We start from the raw sequence: 26,112 nt of genomic DNA on the forward strand, positions 1-26,112 counted from the left end.
CAATGGGAAAGTTCGCTTCAGTTTATGAACGCTTCAGTTTATGAACAGACGTCCAGAACCAATTGTGTTCATAAACCGAGGTACCACTGTAAAGCTAAGCCAAACTGTGGCTTAGCAGAAACAAATGGCTTCCAGGAGCGGCAATCACAATTGATTTGCTCCTCCCCAGTCATTGTGCTGTGCTGAGCCACAGTTTGGCTTAGCTGCATGTGGCCTGAACCCATAATTATGGTTTGTTGTTGTTTAGTCGTGTCCGACTCTTCGTGACCCCATGGATTATGGTTTAGCTCTCCCATAAAAAAAAAATAGGGGTTGGAAACAATCAGCCTGTGGACCAAATTTGACCTTCCACATAGCCACTTTCTCCAAACCATGCCCACCTCTGCCCCATACCTACGTTAATATATGCAACACCATGTATGGGGCAGGGAGAGACATGGCTGGATCAGCTGTGCAACTAAGTTCTCCATTGAGAACTTGATCATGCAGTTAATCCTTGCAGAAAGCTGGGGAAGTGCTGATTGAGGACAGGGCTTGCAAAGCACTTTGCACAGCACTTCCCAAACGCCTGAAAGCTGTTGTCAGGAGGAATTTGGGAAGTGCTGCACATCGTGATTTGCAAACCCTGCCATTTGCAAGCCAGCTCCCAAGCACCAAGAAAAGGCATGGCAAAGTCCCTTGTACTTTGGTTCCAAGTACTTGAAAACTAACTGGTTGTTGGGCACTTGGGAAACACTGAACCAAGGGACTGTGACAGGTGGGTGGGACAGTCTACCTTTCCATTACTTGATATAATGATGCACAGTGCCTGGCAAGCAGTCCTGCCCACCTGTCAAAGTTGGCCGGTGGGGGTGGGGACAGATAGGGATCTGGCCCAGCAGGCCAAAAAGATTCCCCACCTGTGCTGTACAGCATAAGACAAACCTTGGTTACAGATTATATTTTATGTGGGGAGATATAAACCACCAGACCCTCCAAGTGTCCCTATTTTCCAGCGACATTCCTGGATTTACAGAAGCTGACCCAGTTTCTTTTGACCCTGGAATGTCCCATTTTTCCTTAGAGTGTCCCTATTTTCATCGGAGAAATGTTGGAGATTATGGAGTTATCTGACCCCTGAGCCATCTGAAGGCAGCCCTGTATAGGGAAATTTTTAATGTTTAATCTTTTATTATGATTTTATATGTTGGAAGCCACCCAGAGTGGCTGGGGCAACCCAGTCAGGTGGGTGGGGTATAAATGTTGTTGTTGTTGTTGTTGTTGTTGTTGTTGAATAGATGTCCCTGTTTTTATTGGAGAAATATTGGAGGGTATGAACCACAAGCCTGGTTTCTGACTAGATGCTAAGCTAAACCATGACTTAGTATATCAGCAGAATGGGAAGGAACAAAATGGTTGCAGTCTCCCCTCTGGAAGCCCATACATTTGCTTGTTTGCACTAAGACATGGTTTGGCTTAGTGTTACCTGCAAACTGGGTCTCTGTGATGTGTAAATAACAAATACCTAATCAAACCTACATGTTTACAACAGGTTGAGCAGACCACAAAGCTTCTAAAAGCTGCCCTTTAACAGGAATTGGATGTTTGCCAGCAAAGCACTAAGTGGAGAAGTCTCATAAGAGACATCAATTATTTTGAAGAGAGTAGTCTTTCTAAACTGATAATTTCAGCTGTACTGCTGTCTGTCTGAGCTTTTCTACCTTCATCTAGCATTTCTGATGCCTTTTTTGCTCATACTCCAAATGGATGGCTTATCATAAATTGATTATAATATAATATTGAATATCATCCAATGATTATATTGTCTCACTCTGCTGGTGGGGTATATAAGGTGTTGGGGGAGGGATAGTACCTCTGGTGGGGGACACATTGTGCTCCTTCTTGGGTAGTTTGTCCACTTTGGGTCCTCATATTGCACTCAGCTCTCACCTATAGCTCCTAAAAACTGTCAGCCGCACCCTGGGAGCAGTTTCAACTGACTGGCTAAACCAGGTGCGGCTAGCTGATGGGTCTCAAACCCTCTGGAGCCTACCTGCAAAGATAGGCTCCAGAGGATTCAGCGGATGATGCCAACAGTGGGTCCAACGGTCAAGAAGGCACTTTCTGCACATGATGTAAAGGGAAATAAGGGGGAGATGGGGCTCCTTCAAGGAGAAGGAAAGCTCTGATCCTAAACCAGGCATCCCCAAACTGCGGCCCTCCAGATGTTTTGGCCTACAACTCCCATGAGCCCTAGCTAACAGGACCAGTGGTCGGGGAAGATGGGAATTGTAGTCCAAAACATCTGAAGGGCCGAGGTTTGGGAATGCCTGTACCTTTGCTGCCTTGTTGAATATCTTTGGGAGAAGAAAAGGCTAAGGAGTAAACCCTACACAAATACAGCGTGGAGTCCCTAAGACGGTTGGATGACACCTTGTATTGTATACCTCCTTCCAGCAGCTCCTGCAGCCAAGCTGGTGCCAAATGTATTGCCCTGCTTTCTTTTGGACCACATCAGTGAGGCTGAGGGGGGAGGGTCTTGTCATCTCAGGCATCTCAGGACCTCCATACACATTGCCCTGGCTTGCGCCCTGTGGATGTCACACTGTACTTTGACTTCACCCCTGGAGGCCATTGATCAGTCAGTACATTTCACCCTAAATTTTAGGCTTTTAGATAGAACTTCTGACTACCGCTATAATCCTGCTTATATCCAGGAGTATAAATGAGCAGTTAGTCATCTCGGCCACGGTATTAACCACTTAACTAGCAATCATCAGATAGGACCACTTATACTATAAATTATTTTCATTGAATGCACTTACATAAGGCGTAATAACTTCTACATTAGCATATAAAATCATGTCTCAGAATGTGGATGAATCCAAAGCAGTTACTATGGGGGTTCCTCCCCCTTTATGTTATATTCATCGTCTGTTTAAGATGCTAATTAAAAACCTGTCTTTGCAGCTGAGGATGAGGAAACCATAATGTTCAAGCCCTGCATGTCATGAAAAGCATGCATCGTTTATATTTTAAATGATTGCCTTTTTTCTTCCTTTACCAAAAAGGGATCACAAAAGTCTTGTAATGTGTCATCTAAAACATATGCTCCACTGGCAGGATTGCTAGTAAGAACGATATTTATTCCCCTCCACAATTAGTAGTGACGGTGCTGTCAAATGCCCTTGAGCTCTACTGAGCATGCTCACTTTTTCTGGTCTGTTCATTGCATTTGATTCTTTAGCTGTAGCCTCTCTCTCCCCTTCATTGCTTTTATGTGCAGACAGAAGAGACGGTAACCAAAAGAGAATCTACACTCCATAAACTGACAACATTTGGGTCTGTGTTTCTGGATTCACAGGTAGCTATTCTCAATTCTCTGTTTTCTTCTAATTTAAAAGACAGGAATGGATACACTATCGGATGCTGGAGAGCATATTTTATCCCTTTAACATCTCTTGGTATGGTATATTTTTGAGGGATCACTCACTCAGCAGCTTCTAAACAAGAGGTAATTTTTTTTCTCTTATTTGGTTGTTTTATTGTTTTCTCTTCTTGCATGACGTTTCAGCTGTAATTTGGTGTCTGCTTAAGCAAAACCTTGTTTCATTTTAAGTACATCGTATTTTTGCAGGCATGTAACTTTAAAGCTGTCATCTCTTCAAACCATGAATGGGAAATCACATAGCAACTTTTGAGTGCCCTAGTTTCAAAAAAATTGTACTAAGCAGCTGATATTACAGCTAGAAATCATGCTATATATCTTGGGAGGAACACTCTCTCATCTCTGTTTTTGTTGAGTATCCATGCTGCTGAGATCTCTTCAACTGGCACTCACTAGCTCTGAGGGTACCTCATTCCCTCCCTGTATTTTATATCAGCACTGAGGTTGCGATTCATTTTTCAGCATGTCTGCTGTCTAAGAATCTAACAACTTACTGTATTGGATGGGAGACCACATGTTGAGATTTCTGCATTGCAGGGGGTTGGACTAGATGATCCTCAGGGTCCCTTCCAACTCTACAATTCTATGATCCTATGGTTTTACACAGTGCTTTTTTTTTCTTTAAAAAACCGTTTAGGGGTGCTCTCATTTTGCCTCAAGAAAACCACCATTTTATAGTTCAAATCTGGAAAAATAAATACAGTAAATGGACAAAAGTACAAAGAATCACAAAATGCTTAGGGGTATGCATACCCTTGCATACCCCCAGAAAATAAGCACTAGTTTTACATTTTAATTATAAGGCAATGCACCTTGTGCCATAAAAGTAAACACTATACAGTTGGGGGGTGGGGGAAAGGTTAGAGAATGAGTTGGATGACTTAAGTTTGTTCATGTTTGCATAATAAGAAAGCAATATTAAATTTGTCATTTGAACCATTTTAGCTAGCAGCATTGGTACAATATTTCCAAATAGTTAGTCTTACAAATTTTAGACCTGAGTTTATGAGCTACTGTGCCTGCAGCTAGCTAGCTAGCTAACTAACTGACTTATGCGCCCATGCAACATCATAACCTGTAGCATCACACTAGCATTCCAAATTGTTGAAGAACATCATTACTGGTCTGGCAGCACAGGTCAACACAACATCAGAAAAAGCTACCACCCCTAAAGCTGTTGCATTGCACAGAGATAGGTAGAGAAGAATAGAACTGGGGGTGACGTGTATATAGGGCATCTTCACCCTAAAGGATTTTAGCCACTACAGAGACAGCTATGTTAGTAAAGCCATATTTCATAGATGTGAGTGCTGCTGTTGATTCAATTTTAAACCTGTTTTGGACAGATTTGACCCAGAAAAGGTGACCTAAAAGTGTTAAAATAAGCAACAAAAACACTTAATCTGGTATAGCATTACTAAGGAGTATCAACAGCAGTGGAAATAATATTGGAACACAAATACAGAATTCTAGCATGTACCTGGCTACATATATGCAGAATATATGCAAATATGCAGAATAACTACATATCGCTGCAGCTACCGGTATATATGCTGCATGGCACCCCAGTGCAATTGTGCACAGCTGCTGGGCCAAACTCTGTTGAGACATATTCTGTAACAAAGCTGGTTTCTGCATCTAGCCATCACAAGGTCACATTCTGGGTCAAAATGGAATCTCTCTATATTTGACTTAAGTGTAAAGAGCCCTTCAGAATGAACCATTTCTAGAACTGCAATAATAAATTAAAGCACAGGAAAAATGGTACGGGTATTGCAGGGGAGGTAAACACCAGGCATATATTGTCTAATAATAGCATGTGCATTGATGATTATAGCACAGCATACTAATCTCATGTCACAACTGGTTTTCTGTAATGGTTATTTATATTCAATCTGGTGTCTGCTCAAGCAACCCCAGCTTACCTAAGGCATCAATAGAACAGTAATGATTTCTTGATGGTAAAAGATTGCAGCCAGAACAGGTTTATCCATGCTGAAATGATTATATTTTGTTTGCTTCCCCCCCCTTTGTGATCAGTCCTAGTTACCTGAGGAAATGGATACTTCACCTTCCAAACAATATCCAGTAAAAAAACGAGTGAAAATTCATCCTAACACAGTGACCGTGAAATATACTTCTCATTATCCACAGCCTGGAGAGGAAGGGTATGAAGAAGCAAATGAAGACAATGAGAGTTTTGTGGAAGATAATCCAAAGCGAAGACTGCTGAGCAATGGCCAGCGGAGAGGAAGGTCCTTCTTTGGCACTATTTACATCCCATCTCAGGAACCACAAAAGCCAGAAGCTAATAAGAGTGGTCAAGGCCAAAGTTTTGTAGACAGAAGCATTTTTCAGTCCAGGAAGACTTGGGCAGTGCTTTTTGGATCTGCTTTGGCCCATGGTTGTGTTGCCCTGATAACTAGGCTTGCTTCTGACCGTTCCAAAGTGCCATCTCTAGAACTGATCTTCATTCGCTCTGTTTTACAAGTGTTTTCCGTCTTAGTTGTGTGCTACTACCATGAGGAACCTTTCGGACCGAAAGGATACAGACTGCGGCTGTTCTTTTATGGAGTATGCAACGTTATTTCCATTACCTGTGCTTATACTTCCTTTGCAATAGTACCCCCAAGCAACGGGACTACAATGTGGAGAGCTACCACCACTGTCTTCAGCGCCATTTTGGCATTTTTATTAGTAGATGAGCGATTGGCTTACATTGATGTAATTACGGTAGTGAGTAGCATCTTTGGTGTTTGCCTGGTCATGATCCCCAACATTGTTGATGAAGAAGATTCTCTGCTGAGTATCTGGAAAGAGGCCTTTGGATATACCATGACAGTTATGGCAGGCTTAACTACAGCTCTCTCTATGATTGTGTACAGGTCCATTAAGGATAACGTCAGCATGTGGACAGCACTGTTTACCTTTGGTTGGACTGGAACAGTGTGGGGAGCCTCCACCATGTTTTTCCTCCAAGAGCCAATAATTCCACTGGATGGAACAAGCTGGGGCTATCTCATGGGCATCTGCATATGTTCCACAGTGGCTTTTCTGGGTGTCTATTACGCCTTGAACAAATTTCACCCTGCCTTGGTCAGTACAGTGCAGCACCTGGAGATTGTGATAGCCATGATCCTTCAGCTCCTTGTGCTACGCATCTTCCCCAGTATCTATGATATGATTGGGGGAGCGGTTATCATCATCAGTGTCTTTTTCCTTGCGTGTTATAAACTGTCTTGGAAGAACTTAAGAAAACAAGATTATGAGGAGATACTAGATTCTTGCATTAAATGAATGCAAAGCTGTATTCTGTTTACTGATATCTACAATTAATATTCATTTGTGTATGTCTTTTGTATAGTGTTGTTGACAGTATACTGCCATTTCTTGTCTGAATATAAAAAGGTTACATCTGCCCTAGTATAGCTCAGTGGAGTTGCACTATAAATTTCTGTCCTGTGTAGGAGAAATGTTTTAAAATGTTAACGCTGTGAAAATTAGATTTTCCTCTTAACTAGTATGTAAGAAGTGCCAATATTCAATATACACAACTCTGTCCTTTAAAATATGTCTCATTAGAGTCTAGCAGGCATAGTCAGACCCTAAGGTTTTTATATCAGACTATGATGTTCACCTGTGATAAAGCAACCATTGGTAGGGTCTCAGGCAAGGTAGTCTTCAGAAGGAAATAGCAAACTGAGCCCCTTACCTTCTCACAACAAATAACCAGATCTTAAATGGAAGTTTTTACAGAGGCTTGTTGTTGTATAGGTTTTGTCACATTACCTATTCTAGGTTGTTATATACATATATGGTTTCTACAGATTTCATCCGGCTTGTCAATTTGCATTTCTTGCATTGACTGGAGCTCACTGATGGTGTGTAGCCTCAAATCTGACCTGACAACCTCAACTCACAGCATGCTTGATGTGGATTCAAGAGCAGAGAGATTGTGATTGCGGAAAGAAGCATAGCAGGTGAACATGGACACTGAAAGAGCAGAATGATTGCTCATGGAAACAATACATTGTTTGTTTTTAATATGTAATGTTTTATAAATAAGAATTTTAAAATGTATGTAACAATGATGGTGATGATAATGATAATGATAATGATAATGATAATAATAATATATTTGATCTCTGCAGCAATAATTGTATATGAATTATTCCAGGAATCTCCAACTCAGTGCCTGCCCTGCAAAGGTCTTCATTGGCAGCCATTGGCAGGGGCCCCATAATCTCAGTTTAATTTTTTTTTTAAGTCAAGTAACTAGCCCTTAAGATATGAAGCAAAATGTGCAGGTATCCTTCTAAGTAATTTATGTGAAGTGTGCCAGCATGGCTCACTTTTCAATGTTTTTAGCCAATGGGTGAAGTCAGATATGTGATTGATATATAAGTGACACCAGGCAACAGAAATCCCTGGGGTTCTCCCCCCTTTCATGCATCTTTCCTGCTTCTGTCTTATTTTCTAGCAGTCCTTGGAATCTGTAGTTTGACCTTCCTGTTTTTCTAGCACCCAGGACACATCTGTCCTCTGGTGCGCTCACCTGATATCAGGTACTCCCTAGAAGTTATTTTCTGCAAATGCTACTACCGTACAGAATAAGTGCAAGTGGATTTAAAGTATCCTCTTCCCAAACTGAAAATGTGAATATTTTGCAAAAAGGCTTAGGCATGTGTCTTGGTGTGTTAAAGATGATGTCCAGGCACTCATTAAGAATTCACTGTGTAGTTAACCTGCAGCACAATGGCTTGTATGCCTACTTCAGAAGTACCGTAAGTCCCTTTGTGTTTAATGGGGCTTATGTCACAGGTTAGTAGATGCAGGACAGCAATTTAGAATTGGGTTTTGGATTGGTATTGGGAAAAATATGGTTTTTGTGCCTTGAAGAACTGAATCTCCACAATCAGGACCAGAATGACATAGTTGATTTCCCATGGTAAGGGGGGGGGGGAGGAGGAGAGGGAGGGAAACAACATCAATGACTGTAATCTCTAATTTTATGTCCAAGCTGGAGAGTGATGACATAGTATATTTCTACGAACCTAGAGTCATAGAATCATAGAGTTGGAAGAGACCACAAGGGCCATCCAGTCCAACCCCCTGCCAAGCAGGAAACATCATCAAAGCATTCCTGACAGACGGCTGTCAAGCCTCTGCTTAAAGACCTCCAAAGAAGGAGACTCCACCACATTCCTTGGTAGCAAATTCCACTGTCAAACAGCTCTTACTGTCAGGAAGTTCTTCCTAATGTTTAGGTGGAATCTTCTTTCTTGTAGTTTGAATCCATTGCTCTGTGTCCGCTTCTCTGGAGCAGCAGAAAACAACCATTCTCCCTCCTCTATATGACATCCTTTAATATATTTGAACATGGCTATCATATCACCCCTTAACCTTCTCTTCTCCAGGCTAAACATGCCCAGCTCCCTAAGCCATTCCTCATAAGGCATCATTTCCAGGCCTTTGACCATTTTGGTTGCCCTCTTCTGGACACGTTCCAGCTTGTCAGTATCCTCCTTGAACTGTGGTGCCCAGAACTGGACACAGTACGCCAGGTGAGGTCTGTCCAGAGCAGAATACAGTGGTACTATTACTTCCCTTGATCTAGATGCTATACTCCTTTTGATGCAGCCCAGAATTGCATTGCTCTACTTGTGAGTTTGCAATTTCTGATGCTCTTTCACTGCCACCAGCAGTGGTTAGGGTATGGTTTAGGACAACATGACCAGTAGGCATTTATAACTTTAGCCTCCATGAATTTGTCTAAACATCCAAGTTGGTGACTGTTACTACATCTTGTGGTAGCAAATTCCATTGTTTAACTATGTGCTGTATGAAGAACTACTTCCTTTTGAATGTCTTGTATCTTTCAAAATTCAGCTTAACCAGTTACTGATCCATAAAATGATCTATTCTCTTATCCCATGACTACCAGGCTTACTTATAAATCTTTGATGAGGGACATCATCAAATGCTTTTGGAAAGTGTAAGTACTGTACACAATATTAACTCACTCACTGCTATGAATATGCTTATTTACACTCTTAAAAAATTCTAAAGGGTTAATTAGACAGGACTCATCTTTACAGAATCCATGCTGGTGGTTCTTCTACAAGGTTTGCTTAGAAGCTTAAGGAGATTGTTCTGTCAGCAAAAGCATTTCTGCTTGCTGGATGGAATTATTTCCTCTCTCCTCCCCCCAGGTGCTGTTCTGGGGGATTATTTTGACCCTCCAGAACAGATCTGGGGGTACACATGGGGGGTAGTTCTGTTGAACTAGTGGGAATCATTGTACTGCCTTTCACTAGCACAATGGGTTAGCTGAATAAGGCAATTTCGCATTCAAATTCCTTAACTCTTGGGTGGATGTTATCCTTCAGATCAGATGGAACTATACTATCCCTCAGTGATAATTTAATTATCATAAACTTCTAGGTTCTGAGATTGTCCAGCCTTTCTAAAACCAGCCAATAAGAATATGAGTCAAGCAAGCTGGCACAAACAGTATTGCGTTCACATCTTTTGATGTCAGTAAAACAGCCTATAAAATCTGACTTGAAGAGTCAGCTATTGACAGCAGCTATTGACAATGGTTACCTATGTGCTATAGATAAATATGAGGCCTTCCTGATGTTGTAGGAGTACAACTTTCATCATATTTTATCATTGGCCATGCTAGTGGAGGTGGAGTTGTAGTCCAACATCTGGAGAGCACCACATTAGCTACCCCTGAATTAGTGGAAATAACTCGGTACACAGAATAGGGGTGTATGATTTCCTCTTGTCAACAATTTGAGATGAAATCCATTGCTGAGTTTTCCTTCCTTCACTTCTATTGGTTGGACCTCACCAGCAAATTCTTTAAAGTGGAAATGTGTACTGTATAGAATATTGAAAGTTTCTGAATTCTTATCCCCTACATGACCAGATGTAAGTCATATTGATTTCACTCCAGGTAAGTGAATATAGGATTGCAGCCTTAAGTGCATTACTAGGAAAATATTGATAGGTCAGAGGACCTCTCCCAATTCCCCCCTCCTTATTTTTCAAAGCTTCTGACATTTTAATTAGTTTCCAGAGTCAAACAAGCACAACAGTATTGAATAATATTAGAATGTGCTGTTGTTTTAAACCAGTTTCTGTATTTATACATCTCTCTCTCTGTGTGTGTGTATATGTGTGTGTGTGTATTGCAATTGCTTTAGCTGATTTTTTGTCATTATATTCTAAACTGTTTTGGGGTTGCCATATGAGAAGTGATTAATAAATGAAATAAATGAATAAAAATGTGTATTGAAGAGGCTTAAGGGAAGAACTTCTCCTCTCCCATCACATCTGTCATGTGTACACTTATGGTAGGTGTGTACACAGAAATATGCAATATATTTTTAAGTAATCAAAATATGACTTGTGAGAAGTTGGAAATATTTATCAGGGAAAAGTTGGAAACGTTTATCAAGGCTCCCTTATCAGCACTGCCGTGCCGTCTTGGAAAGTAGGCATTTCATGTAAAAGCCGGTGTTTTATTTGCCAAGCCTCACTTCCCTAGGGGTGCAGCTCAACTGTCAGATCAATTATTCCTCAGTTCATCCTCCCGTATAAGCTCCCTGGCAGGCTTGGCAGTTTTTGCAAGGAGGAGGACTAACCCATCTGCCTGCACAGGAAGGGCCAGGAGTAAAATCGGTCAGGGAGGCGACGGCGGGCGGGTGTGCCACTGGACAGGACTATCTCCCATTGGCTGGTTGTGTCGCTGTGGAAACGAGGGACGCTGCTGCTGCTGCGGTGGTGCGTAGGAGCCATTGCCGAATTCCTCTAATCAGGTACCGTCTGCCTACCAAGCCCTTGCAGTTCTTGGGGCAATAGAGTCCCTTCGGAGTTTCAAGATCAGGAAACGAGAGTTTTCAAGGGAGACTCATCCCTGAGTAATCGTAATGCATTAGAATGGCCTGCAAATGTGGCGGTCCTAATGATTAGAAATGACATCACAAGTTACCAGGGCAGTGCTGCCGGGAAGTGACTAAGGCTGCCTGCAACCCTAAACACTTTTTACTAGGGAGTAAATCCCATTGGACACAATGCAGACTTACTTCCAAGTAAACATGTGCTGCAAAAGCCATAGTTGGTGCTTCATAGCCCTAAATTATATTTAATTAGCCAAGGGCCTTGATGATGTTCCTCCAGGCTGGGCAGTAGTGTTATGTAGTGACCTGATGTTTTGGCGTTTTTGTTTTGGCAGCACAATGACCAGCAGGAAGAAAGAATTAGCTTTGCAGGTCAGTAAGTGAGCTTAATGTTTCAAATGTGGCATTTCATTCTGTAAGAGTTTGGTATTTCTGGCTTGTTTGGAAGAGAGGGTGGTTCAGGTGCAATGTGGCATTGTATTCTGCCAGAGAAACCTTCCTACAATGGCATAGACTTAAAATAGAAAGCAGTAGTTCTAAATGGATTTACCAGTCTCCCAGGGCAACAACAAGCAGTAATGCAATTGCTTTCATCATTTGATGAATCAGAAAGGAAATGTAAGAGCTGATTTAAACTAATCCCTACAGTGCACTTTTCCAGGGACTAGTCACTGACACAGGATGTTATATTGATCAGAATGGGGTAAAATAAGAACCAAAGACTGAAGGGTGAGCTGTATGATAATTGGAGCAGACTCAATTTTAAAATCTTCAAATACAAATTAAAATACTAATAAAATATCATTCTAAGAAAGACACTAAACCAAATTAAAATACTAATAAAATATCATTCTAAGAAAGACACTAAGCACAGCTTCTCTGTTAACTTTAGATTCAAGTAGGTAACAGTGTTGGTCTGACAAAGTCGAAATAAATTAAAAAATTGTCCAGTAGCACCTTAGAGACCAACTAAGTTTGCGCTGGGTATAAGCTTTTATGTGCATGCACACTTTTTCAGACACACTTCTTCAGATTTACTGTTAACTCTATCTTCATTAAGACCTAGGATAAAAAAGATAAATTGTCCTTTCAGATTGATTTGGATGTCTCCAAAGTCAACAACAACAACAAAAACTAGCATTGGTATCAAAACACAGTATTAGTCCAAATATACATGCATGTGTGTTTTCATTTTTATCCTAGGTTTTAATGAGGATCAGGTTGGCCAAGGGAATGTGCTTATTTACATTTGGAAGGGATGCGATACCAGTTCTAGGGTTTGTGAGATGCAATTAGGAGAGGCACCTCTTGGAATATAATATAACACCCTCCTCCTTGCTACTGCCCATTCGTTTGCCTGCTTCCTCTGGGCCCAATCTACAAAAATATCCAGAAGGAAATCTCAAAGTAAATGGAAGTTGCTGCTCCATGACCTCTGTTGTCAACTGCTTGAATGCTCAGAGAGAACAGGTGGATGGGTAGGCAGAAAGGAGAAACAGGAAGCTCTGAGTGCCAGCAAAGGGCAGCCCTGCAAGAATGTAAGCATCAGTATGTGCCCAATAATGTCAACCTCTAATGTTGGCTCTGAGGGGCTGCCTGAGGAAATAATATCACAAATGATGTGATCTGTCCAGCCTGCACAACAAATACTTTGTTGGAAATGCATGGATTAATATTCTATGTTTCATGAATCTTTTATCATAAAGTTGTTATGATGCATATTTATTTACAAGTGGTCCCCAGTGTCATTCCTTCTCCTCTAGGCTGTGTGAGAAAGTATCTTAGATAATTTGCAGACTTCCATTTGAATACAAATTATACTGGTAGTATGAAGCTGGTTGCCAGAAAAAGGAATGAGTTTGCATCTTGAGCGCAGTTAGACACTACCCTACAACTGAAACATACTGGTGTAGTTTAGTCATCTGGTGTCTGGAGACAAGCATGTATGATCTCAGTGGCACTTTGGACGTAATAACATGAATATATGAATACTAATACATATCCCATCTTTCATTCATAAAGCATGATTAAAAAACCATATAAGAAAAGATGGGAATGGGTTTGCAATTCCTTTATTATAAATTGCTCCGTATGGAATATAATCTCTATAAATCCTGCCATCAAGTGGCCAGAAGAAGAAATTGATTATTATTTCAATCCTGTTAACTACCTACATTAGAGTAGACATATTGATTTCACTGGAACGGCTCCCATGTGGCTCTAAGTCAGCTACTTATAGGCTGACCTCAAAGTGCTTTGCCAAAAATAAAGTGCAGCCATCTGTTAATTAAATGTTTTGAGGTCTGATATGCTGGGCTATACAACAAAAGCAAGAACATATTTACTCTGAAATGAGTTGCTTGAGAATTACTTCCTGGGATGCCTTCAATCACGCAATGAGATTCTATGCATGTTTCTTTTCAGAGGTAAGTCCCACTCAGTCCAGTGATACTTATTCACAAATGGGTTTAAACAGTGCTTTTTTCGGGGGGGGGGGTATGCAAACCCCTAAACATTTTGTGAATCATTGTACTTTTGTTCATTTACTGTATTTATTTGCCCCCATTTGAACTATAAAATGGTAATTTTCTTGAGTCAAAATGAGAGTTTAAATAGATCTACAGCATTCACGTCTTACAAGCAGACTTCCATTTACCAAAATGTTAATACAGTATGCACATGGGGACCATGTGTTGGTGGCATAATGCTATCTTAAAATTAGATTCATAGAGTTGGGAAAGACTTCAGAAGTCATCTACCGGTAACTATCCAGAACTCCTGGCCTACCTGGCGGCAAGTCAGTATACAAAGTCATCGGTCCTCATGTCCAAAGTCCAAACCGAAGGCACCATCCTTCAGAGGTCCTGAAGCATCCAAGCTGAGGTCCAACAACATGAGCAGACACAGCCCCCTAGCTCTGCTGCCCCTTTTATACTTTGCATGCTGATTGCAGCATCTGGGCTTCAGTCATGTGACCCTCAGCTGCTCCAAGCCTATTCCAGCTGAGGAAACACCTCCTCCCAGAGGGTAGTGAGCCCCACATGGCAAGCTAGGGAGCTGGGTTGTGGGCCCTTGCCTGCCTCAGCCTCCCAGAGTGCTCCACCCACTGCTCCCTATGCTTCAGAGCCTGCCATGTTCCTGGAGAAAGGGACCCCCCCCCGGGTCTGGTGATGGGTCCAGCTCTTCTGGTTCCTGTGCACTGACCCCCCATCCCCTCGCCATCCCCTGCTTGCCACACCCCTCGTCAGGATCCTCTTCCTCCTCCCCATTGTCCTGCTAGTTCCTTACACTAACCAAACCACAAGTGAAACACGAAATCCCATGTTACAGCATCCTTGATAAGTAGTCATCTAGCTTCTGCTTAGAAACCTATAATTGAGAGGTCACCACTTCCTAAAGTTTTACTGTACTATTGGATGTTTTTCCTAATATTTAGCCAAAATCACTTACTTGTAATTTGAGTCCTCCTTTCTGCAGCAACAGAAAACAAATGCACAAACAAATTGCACCATCTTATGTGCCTCGTTTGAGCATTGTACTGTCTTTTATTTTCCTCTCTCTATATTTTGCCTAAAGAAAGTATTTTCATGAAACTGACTTGTGACTTTGACTTTCTGACACAAAAATCTTAGTTGCTCCCTTGCTAATTTACCAAATCTCCTTTCAGGTAGCTCTTAAAGGCTATTCTGCTTTATTGAAAGCTTTCTCAGTTATATTTCATTTACACACAGATGGTTGTTAATAATCAGGAACTCTGGGAAGAAATGCTGGGTTCCAAAGGTTTGATTGGTAAGACCTTGGCTGTAAATATGGCATAGCTCTCTGCTGCTGTTCATAAATACTAGTATACTGTGGCCTTTGCTCACCAACCCTCTGCCCTTCCCCCATTAATCCCTCAGAACTTCTCTTTTCACCTCTTGCAGCTACTAAGCTTGTTTTGCACCTTCCCAACCCCATTTCTGAAGCCCCTTCTGTTCTATTCTACAGTCCCACTTTGCACCCTTCTTTTCAGCTTACCACTCATACGCACGCCTCCATTCTCTTGTGCAACCCCCTTGCACACAATGCTCCCATGGTAACCTCTTGTATCTTCTTCCTCCCATACATTGTGACTACTAAGCATCCTTTTCACCCTCCACACACCTATGAAGCCACCATTCCCTCCTGTTCTTCAGGTTCTTTCTTGCCCCTGCTTTCATCTGCAATCCTATTCCCATTGCTCCTACTCCTTCCTTTTTTTGCAGCCCCCATTTTCACCTTCACCACTTTTTCTCTCCCTCCTCCTCTTTTCCCCAATAACCCCCACTTCCATGTCTCCTCCTGCCTTATTCTGCAGTCTCCCTTTTGTCCATATATCCCATTATTATCCCTTTTCTCCCATTTGCACTGTCCCTTGCAAACAGACCATCCTCATTTTTATGCCGCCTCCTCCCTCCTAATCATAGCTGCCAAGTTATCCCTTTTTTAAGGGAAATTCCCTTATGCTGAATAGGCTTCCTCGTGAGAAAAGGGGAAACTTGGCAGCTATGCTCCTAATCCGCAGCCCCCTTTCCATGCACAGCCCGTAATGCTGTATGTTACTGTATCTTTAAGGTGAGCAAACCTGTCAGTTAGCTTGACTTCACTTGAGAAGGTTCAGTTCAGTTGATGGATGGTTCTGTTTTAAATCACCACACACAGAAAATGGCATATAATACTAGGATTTAGACCTATATTATGTGAAAGTACTACCGGTATGGAATATTTCAGGCCTCTGAACCCTTTATCTCTCAAACACAAAGCAGCTGAATAAAGTAAGAGGGGGAAGTTTGTATACAGCAAGAAGAGAAGAACTATGAAAGGAAAAGTGATTTTAAACAACAGATGTTTGAGTAGAGCAAGCAGAGGGTGACAGTGGGAGGAAGATTGTGACTTTAAAAAAATGGCAGAGGTTTGATTGAGTACAGCAAGTGGAGGCAACACGGAGAAAAAAGTGGTGGTTTAAAACAAGTTTTCAGTACAGCAAGAAGGGAGTTTGGTAAGGTTCTGTTGTGTTAGCTTTTTGATGTTAACTTCTGTGTAGTATTCATCTCTGCGATTTCTCCCTTCTCACACTTCAAAAACCCAGACACTATCCTTCTGAATACTACTTTCTGTTTTCAGTGTCCTTTCCTTCTAGATCCCATGCCACAGCCACTGTTGTTGTTGTTTTTGTGCAACTTTCCTTCTTTCTTGTTCCTCTCCCCAACTTTGACTTCATGCAAATCCAGGACTGTAATAAGGCATCACAGATCCTCCAATGGGGGGATGCATGATGACAGTCTTACATTTATTTTATATATTGAGAGAGAGATAGAAATACTGACAGTGTTTATAGGGCAGGTTAGAAAAGGAATGAGTGTTCCTATTGTTGGTGTACCACCTTTCACCCAAACCTGTTTCTTCCAAATGTTTTGGACTACAACTCCCATCACCCCCAGCTAGCATGGCCAGTGATCAGGGACACACAAGTAGTGATAATTAACTAAATTCATTTGCATGTGCTGAATTAAACTTTGTAGGTTCAGAGATGCCATGATTTGCTAAGTTAGCTTAATCTCTTCGTAGTGGTAGATGTTTATCAAGGCTGGTGTGGACCATGTAAAGCAGTAGTAAATCTCTTCAAGAAAATCAGGAATGAATTTGGTGACGACCTCCTTCGTTTTGCTGTGGTAAGAGATGCCTTCATATTTATATAGTAGGGGTAGCGAACGTGGTGGCTTCCAGACATTGTCAGACTCCAACTCCCATCAACATCAACCCTCATTAGCATAGCCAGTGTTCAGGGATGGTGGGGAAATCATCTGGAGGGATCCACCAAGAATAGTTGGCAAAGATAAATGCCTATGAGGCATGCAGATAAAACAGGCAATTCATCTTGCTTCAGTGGGCTAAATAAAGCTGCAATTCTATACACTGTTCCCAAGTAGGGAGCAGTCCTGGGGTTGCATTTCCTTGTGCCTAATCTTCCAGGTGTAGCAGATCCAGCAGTTGGCAAAGCAAGACCACAATGGTGGGGGCAAAGCTGGCAGTGGATGGAGGTACTCCACCCTCTCCTTCACAAAACACAGCCTCCCCTTCCTGCGAGCTCTTCTCCTCTCCTCTGGCTAATTAGGAAACATTGTGGTTAGAGATCTCTGAAATCCATTGTCATAACAGAAGTCTTTAGGCATTAATTATTGCTTGAAGAGGGAGCATGGGTAGAGCAGGGATATGGGGATGCAACTTTAACCCTGTCCCCTCCTCAAGCCCTGATCTTCCAAGGTTCTCATTTGGCTGGGGAAGCCTTCCCAAACAGATATACAGTACAAGGTTCTCTGCTGTAGCTGTTTGCAGAGGCCAGAGAAATCACAGGGCTATGGGGTCAGAGCCAAGTGTGTATCTTAATAGGTGTTTATCCAGTCAGGTATAGGGAACCCAGGGTCCTCCAGATATTGTTGGACTCCAGCTCCTATCATTCCTGTCAGTGTGAAAAATGGTAAGGGATGGTGTGTGTGTTGCAGTCCAGCAATAACTGGGAAGCACCAGGTTCTAGAGCAATCCTGCTCTAGATGTTTTTCTGGCCTACCCCAAGGATGCTTCTGTAATTGTGAACATTTGCTTGATGATGGTGATGATGTGTTGTTGTTATAATAATTTATATTTATTATATAATAATAATAATTTATTATTTATACCCCGCCCATCTGGCCGGGTTCCCCCAGCCACTCGGGGCGGCTTCCAACAAAACATTAAAATACAGAAATCAAACATTAAAAGCTTCCCTAAACAGGGCTGCCTTGAGATGCCTTCTAAAGGTCTGGTAATTGTTGTTCTCTTTGACCTCTGGTGGGAGGGCATTCCACGGGGTGGGTGCCACTACCGAGAAGGCCCTCTGCCTGGTTCCCTGTAACTTGGCTTCTCGTAGCGAGGGAACCGCCAGAAGACCGTTGGCGCTGGACCTCAGTGTCCGGGCAGAACGATGGGGGTGGAGACGCTCCTTGTTGTTGTTATTTTACTTATTAAATTTGTATACCGCCCTTCTTCCACAGATCTCAGGGTGGTTCACAACATAAATGCTTTCAGTAAGTTGTTTGCTTATTTACTTCTTATTTAGGCTGAAGTAGATTCAGTTGATGCCCTAGAGAAATATCGTGGAAAATGTGAACCTACGTTTCTATTTTATGCTGTAAGTTGGTACATTTGAAACCTGTTTGACTTTAAACTTGTTCCACTATGCTCTGGTGTGTATTAACTTTTATGTATTAAACATGTGTTTTTGCTCGTATCAATGAATTTGAACTTGCTGAATGTTATTGCTGGGAATTGTATTTTTATATTTCAGATATTACCCTAGTTTGTATTTCCCCTCATTCTCTATGCATACAGTAACCTAAAATACTTTCCACAGTACTGTAGTTGTAACTTATGTAGTTTATATAAATTAACCATAAGATTAAACAAGACAGACATTAGGATGCTATAAATATTAAGAATGTAATTAGTAATGTCTGAATAAATTAGGCATCTTAGGGTTAAGTGGGGAAAGCCTTCAAGAGATATTAGCACACTTAGCAATTATCCACTCCTCCATTTGTTGGTGCAAATAGCAACCGGGTTTTCTGCAGTTTGCCATTCCTTCTGATTCATTGCTAAAGATTGGGGCAAAGCAAAACTTCTCTCCTTGCCTACAATGCAGAAGTGTGGACGAACCCTTAGAGACAGGTTGGTCTTGTGGTACTGCTCTGCTAGGTGGCTGCTATGCACAAGAAACTATATCAGAAGAACATTGCCCAGAGTATGTAGCTCCTGGGAAGTTGAGGGAACACATAGGACCTGCAAAACAATTTGTGGTGTGGAGTGTTCCCCGTTCAAGATTACAACTACTCCATTCCTCTTCCTCATCCCAGTGTTCTTACCACTCTTCAGTCGGACAGCATTCCATGGCCAATTATCACAGTTGGCCCACTCTGCAGGGTTCCTCCCAAAATAGTTATTGTACTTCTGCAAACGTTTCTCAAGTCTCCTTCCTGTGTGGGAGTGTTGTTCCTTTGGTTATATAAGCAATGCCACTCGCAACCTAAGCACTGGAAATGGACGGGGATGATATGCTTGCTTCCTGTAGAACAGCTACCGGTAGTACTGCAAATTAATAGGATAAATCAGCTAAAACATTTACCCCAAGTAGTGTGGAAGTCAAATAACTTGACTTTAGTGGATTGGGGGCAATAAATTATCTCTGGGTAAATTATTTTATGGTGCAATAATATGCATGTCTACTCAGAAATAAGTCCCACTGATTTCAGTGAGGCTTACTGCTAGTAATGCTTGTGTCGACGCAAATTACGTTTGTGAACTATATTGGCAATTGTTTTCTATTTTCTGTCAGGGGGGAGAGTTGGTAGCAGTTGTAAGAGGAGCAAATGCACCATTGCTACAGAAAACAATTCAGGAGCAGCTAGAGGCAGAAAAGAAGGTCTTGGATCATGGAGCAGATAGAGTGGTGGTAATCTAACCTCTTCGATTTCATTTAAATTTCTTTTAAGTTGCGTCTTTGATTAGAGTTGTGGGCAGGGGGGTTGTGGGCCATCTAGCTTAAAGCCCTGCTTAATGCAAGAAATCCAGAGCAAAGCCTCCTCTGCAAGTGGCTGTCTACCCTCTGCTTGAACACCTCTAACAAGGGAGAGACCACCACTCCTCAAGGTTGACTATTGTTGAACTGTTTGTGCTGTTAAGAGGTTTCTCCTAATGTTTTCTGCCTCTTAGCTGGCCCATCAGATGTTGTTATCAGCCGATGTTCCTAGGTCCTTGTTTCCAAATTCTATGTAGAATTCTACAGATAGTGAACCATGACTGGGACGTAACTCTGCTTCCATTATTATCTCAGTTTTAATGTTGCCTAGTGTGTGTCTACTCGAAGGGCAAGAAACTGAATAAAAAAGTGAGAGTAGTCATGTAATAGAATCATAGAATCGAGTTGGAAGAGACCACAAGGGCCATCCAGTCCAACCCCCTGCCAAGCAGAAAACACCATCAAAGCATTCCTGACAGATGGCTGTCAAGCCTCCGCTTAAAGACCTCCAAAGAAGGAGACTCCACCACACTCCCTGGCAGCAAATTCCACTGTCGAACAGCTCTTACTGTCAGGAAGTTCTTCCTAATGTTTAGGTGGAATCTTCTTTCTTGTAGCTTGAATCCATTGCTCCGTGTCCGCTATTTGTCCTTCAAATAGATGCCCAGTTTCCACTTACTGGAGAATGGAGATTCTGAGTTGACCCTATGGCCCGGAGCCTGGCACTCGATCCTCTTTTGTCAAGTGCTTTGCCTTTTGGTGTTGAGCAGGGGAGGGGGGAAGGTTTTGATTCCCTGGTGGGGTCCAGCAGTGGGTCTGTAGTCCCTGAGAGTCCTAGCTCAAGGATATTGAGTTCAGAGTTCCATTTCCTAGGGACTTGGCATCTGATGGGAAGGTGTTCCACAGGGACCCCCCCCCTCTAAGTAAGTGTCCAAGTCACTGCTGATCATCTGGGTTATGGCACAGATGGCTCTGTATGCAGAAAAATTATGGGTTTCAGAGGCTGCAGGAATCTCTGGCACCTGTGGAGAATGTTATGCCTCTCTTCCTCTGGGCATCCTCTACTAACAGTGAGAGCATGTGCAGCTTCTTCCCTCAGCTCCTTAGTATTCATGAATTCAACAACACATTCATTATCCATCAAATTATAACCATTTGTCAATAAAAACCAGCCCCGGAGATAAAAATTGTAAAATACTAATAGATAACATTTTGGAAAAATGGACAAAACACACCACCAACGAAACATCCTATTACTAAATATAACCATTGTCTATTACGTAACACTAGTCTTCATTAAAATGTAGTTTTTCTAAAATAGTCTGCAGCCAACACCCTCATATGCTTTGATACTAGATCCAGGATGAAGCGATTCCTAAAGAAGTGAGTACTGCCATTGAAGGAGAGGAAGCAGAAGATGGGGAAGAAGATGAGGAGGAGGAGGAGGAAGCAGGTATTTAGCTCTACTCAGCGGCATATAGGCAATACCATTTATATAGTTTAAAATTATCTTTGCACAAGAAGGTAAGCAATCTCAGATTGGATTTTTGCCACTGCTCCAATTTAGATTTTGTCACTGATATTACTCATTCCAGAAGGAGCATCTTCTGGGTTTATGTAGATAAATGAGGCTTGTGTTGTCAAATTTCTTGGTAGAACTGTGAATGTTGAGTTGCTGCAAAGTCTAGGCTCCATTGCTTAGGAAATGTCACTTTCTCTCCTCCCCAGTATGCTTGAGAAAACCATTCTTATGAAATATTTTGGGCTATCATAGTACTAGGCTTAGATGGTTTAAAAAAAAACAACCAGAAAAATTGAAAGCGTATTTAATTTTACGGTTTTATACTGATCCAAAAGGCCGAAGCAATTTCACAGTGTAAATATCAAGCAGATATCCCTCCTTTGATGTTCTTCCAGGGCCTGCTTTCTTCTTATGCTAATTTTCTCTCATGCTTTCTTCCTAGATTAATTCACCAATTGATGCTTTCTGGAACTGGCTTTCTCACTCTCATTTGGAGCTGATGAGTAATGTTACATACAAGTTTTCTCTAATATAAGTGTAAAAACTTAAATGGCTACATTTTGCCATAAGCAGGAGCAATGTGTTTCAGGTTGGAGTAGTCTATGAAAAGAATTACAGATGTTTAGGAAAGCCTTGTTGCAAATCTGGCAATAAGGTTTTCTTTTGCAGTGGTTTTCTTTTTTCTTTTTTAATTTTTATTAAAGTACGAGAATTTTTACATACATTATATTCTCTCTTTCCAATTTTTAATTTCCCGTACCATTTTTCCTTTCATCTGGCAATCAGGTTAATACTATTCAGACAACATATATGAGGATATGGACAGAAGGAGAGCCCTGCTGGACTAATCCAATCCAGTATCAGATCAAAGGCTCATTTAACCCTGCATCCTGTTCCCCATATGTGTCTATGGAAAGCTCAAAAGCAGGCTAAGAGCACAATAGCTTTCTGCTGCAGTTGTTCCCCTAGAATGGGCACTCCGAGCTATGATGTTTCTATCCTAGAGGCAATATACAAACATCATGATCTGTAGCCACTGATAGATTTATCTTGCATCATGACGATGATGTGTGTCACACAGGCTTGCCATGAACCTAGTATGGTGCCCTGGGGAATACTATCCTGTTGTCATGTTCAACTGTCAGTCTAGTCAGCGTCTGGGAATGGGGGGTGTGTGGCATCATCTTGTCCTGCGCCAGAGATCAGCAAAAGGTCTTGGGTCAGCCCTGTCTCTTATTGACACCCTGGATCAAAGGCTTTCCAATAGGGTGATGACTTTTTCACAACCTCATTTCCCTGTATCATAATTTGATGAGCTTTCATTAAAGATTAGATAAAATCTTACTTTCAAAGAGATTTGATAAAAAAACCCCTCACGAACAAAATGATTTCAAAAATTTTATTTATCAGTTTTTTGACCATTTTTGTGTTAGGTTTTTCCTTTAAAAACTGATGTGGTCAATGGTGCTACACAGCGTTAAAAAGAGTGGTGCTTTATCTTAAACACACACTGCATTACAGATTACATTTTAAGGCGCATAATGATACAGGGTTCGATATTTTTTGTGATGCATCTCATGCGTCTGAACTTTTCAAATATAAAGGTGTGTCCGGTTTTGTTTACAGATACAATGAATGTCCATTTGAATGGAGAACGCGCAGACAGCATATAATTTGTATGTCAACCACAGAAAGTGAACTTTGTGCATGTTCTGAAGCCATAAGGGACATTGAATGGTTTTTGCAGTTGATTGCAGACCTACAAATAAAAGTAAAATTACCAATACCCGTGCACATTGATTCTCAAAGTGGAATAGCCATTTTGACATCAGAAGGCAATACCCAACGTACCAGAACGTTACGGTTACGCTTGGAGTTTGCAAAACAAATGATTAATGAAAAAATGATTACTTTTGAATATGTAGCTGGACTAGAGCAAATAGCAGATATTTTCACAAAGGCTTTGCCAACAGCTACACATCTTAAACATACACAGAAGATGCTGAATGTTACTGCTACGCATCATTGACCAGCAGGGGGTTGTTAGGTTTTTCCTTTAAGACTGATGTGGTCAATGGTGCTACACAGAGATGTGTGTTTGTAGCCCTGATGTGAATGATAGCACACCTGTGAGCTTTTGCTAATTTGAATAATTGAAGGTAGAGTTTGATTACTGTAATGTGATTGGGTAATTGACTATTTTGAATTCTGTATTTAAGCAAATGGTTCATGGGTGTGGTGGTTGTGATGGATTGTGAAAAGAGAGGAAAGGAGTAGAGGAGTGTGGTGTATATAATTGTAAATAAAAGCAAGCAAAGATACTGAAGACGACTTTGTTATTTCGTTGACCCTGCCGCTGTTGCCACTCAGTTGGTGCGTATTTTGCACAACATTTTGAAGTCACTGTAAGCAGATATAAAATTGAACCCAAGCTTTAGAGTCACATAAATACAACATTATATAGGGTCATCAAACACACAAGGAAGCTTTTTTTAGCTGCAGTAACAGTATAGACACCGCTAGAGGACAATGTTTTGCTACCTCTCCTGTAGGTTCTTTTCCCAGCATGTCCGGCAGGGTCTGCTGGCTGAGTTTTGAGGTCCCAAAAAGGGGCTTTTACCTTGCGCAGGTGTGACATTTGTATACCCTTTGTTGCTAAGAACACTCCCCATTGTGGAATGTGGTGTTGTGTCCAAATTTGATACGAAATACCGTGTTTCTCATATTATAAGACATGTCTTATATTTATTTTTTCCTCAAAAAAACACACTATGGCTTATTTTCAAGGGATGTCTTATTTTTTTCCTCCTCCTCCTGCCGCGGCCGGCATTGCTGCTGCGCCTATCACTATGTCTTATTTTCGGGGTATGGCTTATATTCCTTGAATGCTTAAAAATCCTGCTATGGCTTATTTTATGGGTATGTCTTAAAATATGAGAAACAGGGTATATATAGAATTGTTAATACAATTTTATGAAATGGTAAAATGGCATACAAAAAAATAGAAAATGGTTTGTGCGTAACCTTTTTAAATATTTCAATGGAATATACCTCATTTTAGTCATTAATAGGCAAAAGTTAATCCATTTGTGCTACAGGAAATAATTTTTGAGGGGAAAAATATGAAAAAGTCATCACCCTACTTTCCAAACGGAACAGAGCTGATATAAGAGTTTTGCAAAGCCTTTGGATATATGTGAATTAGCAAAACTATAAACTTTCACAACAGAAATGTTATGATTGATCTTGCACAGTGTTGGTTTTGTCACTGGAATCAATTTTCTAAGCTTAGTAGGGACTGAAAGATTTATCAACATGTGAATTTACAGTGGCTGTGTTGAATTTTGATATGGTGACTCATGCAGTACTTGCCAGATTGGAAGTGTGACTTTTTGTGAGACAGGCAAACCACCTAACGCACGTTTGCTTCTTCTGCTTATTACTATCAGTGACTCATGCATTTTCTGGCATTGCTTTTCTCTTTGAGAATACTTGCACCTGATTACTGTTTTAATAAAGAAATACAAGTAATTACAGATTTGCTTTTCTTTTGCACATCCACAATTTAGAGCTATGCTATCTGTCCTTAACAGAAAGTCATGGGATGCTTCATGGCAAAGAAACCATGAGGATTCCTTTGTGCAAAGGAGGTCTACCACTAGGCAGGGAGCTAGTAGCGCTGTGGTCTAAACCACTGAGCCTCTTGGGCTTACCGATCGGAAGGCCAGCTGTTCGAATCTGTGCAATGGGGTGAGCTCTTGTTGCTCTGTCCCAGCTTCTGCCAACCTAGCAGTTCGAAAGCATACCAGTATGAGTAGAAAAATAGGTACCGCTGTGGCGGGAAGGTAAACTGCATTTCCATGCACTCTGGAACTCGTCACGGTGTCCTGTTGCCCCAGAAGCGGTTTAGTCATGCTGGCCACATGACCCAGAAAGCTGTCTGTGGACAAACACCGGCTCCCTTGGCCTGAAGTGAGATGAGCACTGCACTCCATTGTCACCTTTGACGGGATTTAACCATCCAGAGGTCCTTTACTTTTACCATAAAGGTAAAGGTAAAGGGACCCCTGACCATTAGGTCCAGTCGTGACCGACTCTGGGGTTGCGCGCTCATCTCACATTATTGGCCGAGGGAGCCGGCGTATAGCTTCCAGGTCATGTGGCCAGCATGACAAAGCCGCTTCTGGTGAACCAGAGCAGCACATGGAAACGCCGTTTACCTTCCCGCTATAGCGGTTCCTATTTATCTACTTGCATTTTGATGTGCTTTCGAACTGCTAGGTTGGCAGGAGCTGGGACCAAGCAACGGGAGCTCACCCCGTCACAGGGATTCGAACCGCCAACCTTCTGATCAGCAAGCCCTAGGCTCAGTGGTTTAGCCCACAGCGCCCTCCAAATGGGAAGGAATAGCAGTCTAACCAGGATGCAGCATCATAACTGACATTGTATAATCCTACTACCAAATAAGACTCAATGAGTTCAGTGGGAATTAATTCCAGTTAATTGAACTAGTTAGTACCTTTAACCTTAGCTGATACCATGCACGCTCCTTAGAACAGTGGTTCCCAACAGGTGGTCCGGGGACCCCCAGGGGTCCGCGAGCTATGCCAGAGGGGTCCGCAAGATGCTATTAGAATAAAAAATATATTAAATATATTTCGTATGATAACAGATTTTTTGTTTT

At 41.6% G+C, this 26,112-nt stretch overlaps 2 protein-coding genes across 4 annotated transcripts; both read left to right on the plus strand.

The window, feature by feature from the left end:
- Positions 1-5,473: 5,473 nt before the first annotated feature.
- Positions 5,474-10,700, plus strand: SLC35G2 (solute carrier family 35 member G2). Its single transcript, XM_088669723.1, has one exon. The coding sequence runs from the start codon at positions 5,486-5,488 to the stop codon at positions 6,722-6,724; it is 1,239 nt and encodes a 412-aa protein (XP_088525849.1). The 5' UTR covers positions 5,474-5,485; the 3' UTR covers positions 6,725-10,700.
- Positions 10,701-11,070: 370 nt separating this feature from the next.
- NME9 (NME/NM23 family member 9) lies at positions 11,071-24,964 on the plus strand. 3 transcript variants are annotated; one of them, XM_035133550.3, is made up of 8 exons: positions 11,071-11,256; positions 11,673-11,709; positions 15,069-15,126; positions 16,924-17,027; positions 18,452-18,523; positions 19,724-19,840; positions 21,263-21,359; positions 21,871-24,964. In XM_035133550.3, exons 2-8 carry the CDS (start codon positions 11,677-11,679, stop codon positions 21,873-21,875), a joined length of 486 nt encoding a protein of 161 aa, XP_034989441.3. In that variant the 5' UTR covers positions 11,071-11,256; positions 11,673-11,676; the 3' UTR covers positions 21,876-24,964. The 3 variants fall into 3 exon arrangements, with proteins under 3 accessions (XP_034989441.3, XP_088525852.1, XP_088525851.1); XM_088669725.1 differs by lacking the exon at positions 11,071-11,256 and adding an exon at positions 11,285-11,341; XM_088669726.1 differs by lacking the exon at positions 11,673-11,709 and having other exon boundaries at positions 11,216-11,256.
- Positions 24,965-26,112: the final 1,148 nt, after the last annotated feature.

Source organism: Zootoca vivipara, chromosome 5 (genome assembly GCF_965207765.1).
Source record: "Zootoca vivipara chromosome 5, rZooViv2.hap1.1, whole genome shotgun sequence".
NCBI classification, from domain to species: Eukaryota; Metazoa; Chordata; class Lepidosauria; order Squamata; family Lacertidae; genus Zootoca; species Zootoca vivipara.

What these genes read in the sequence shown, in the direction of transcription:
- NME9 (XM_035133550.3), top strand. Translation starts at nt 11,677, where the DNA reads ATGACCAGCAGGAAGAAAGAATTAGCTTTGCAG. An exon ending in ACCTCCTTCGTTTTGCTGTG is followed by an intron (nt 17,028 to 18,451) that starts GTAAGAGATGCC and finishes CTTCTTATTTAG; the next exon opens with GCTGAAGTAGATTCAGTTGA. An exon ending in ATGGAGCAGATAGAGTGGTG is followed by an intron (nt 19,841 to 21,262) that starts GTAATCTAACCT and finishes CTTTGATACTAG; the next exon opens with ATCCAGGATGAAGCGATTCC.
- SLC35G2 (XM_088669723.1), top strand. Translation starts at nt 5,486, where the DNA reads ATGGATACTTCACCTTCCAAACAATATCCAGTAAAAAAACGAGTGAAA.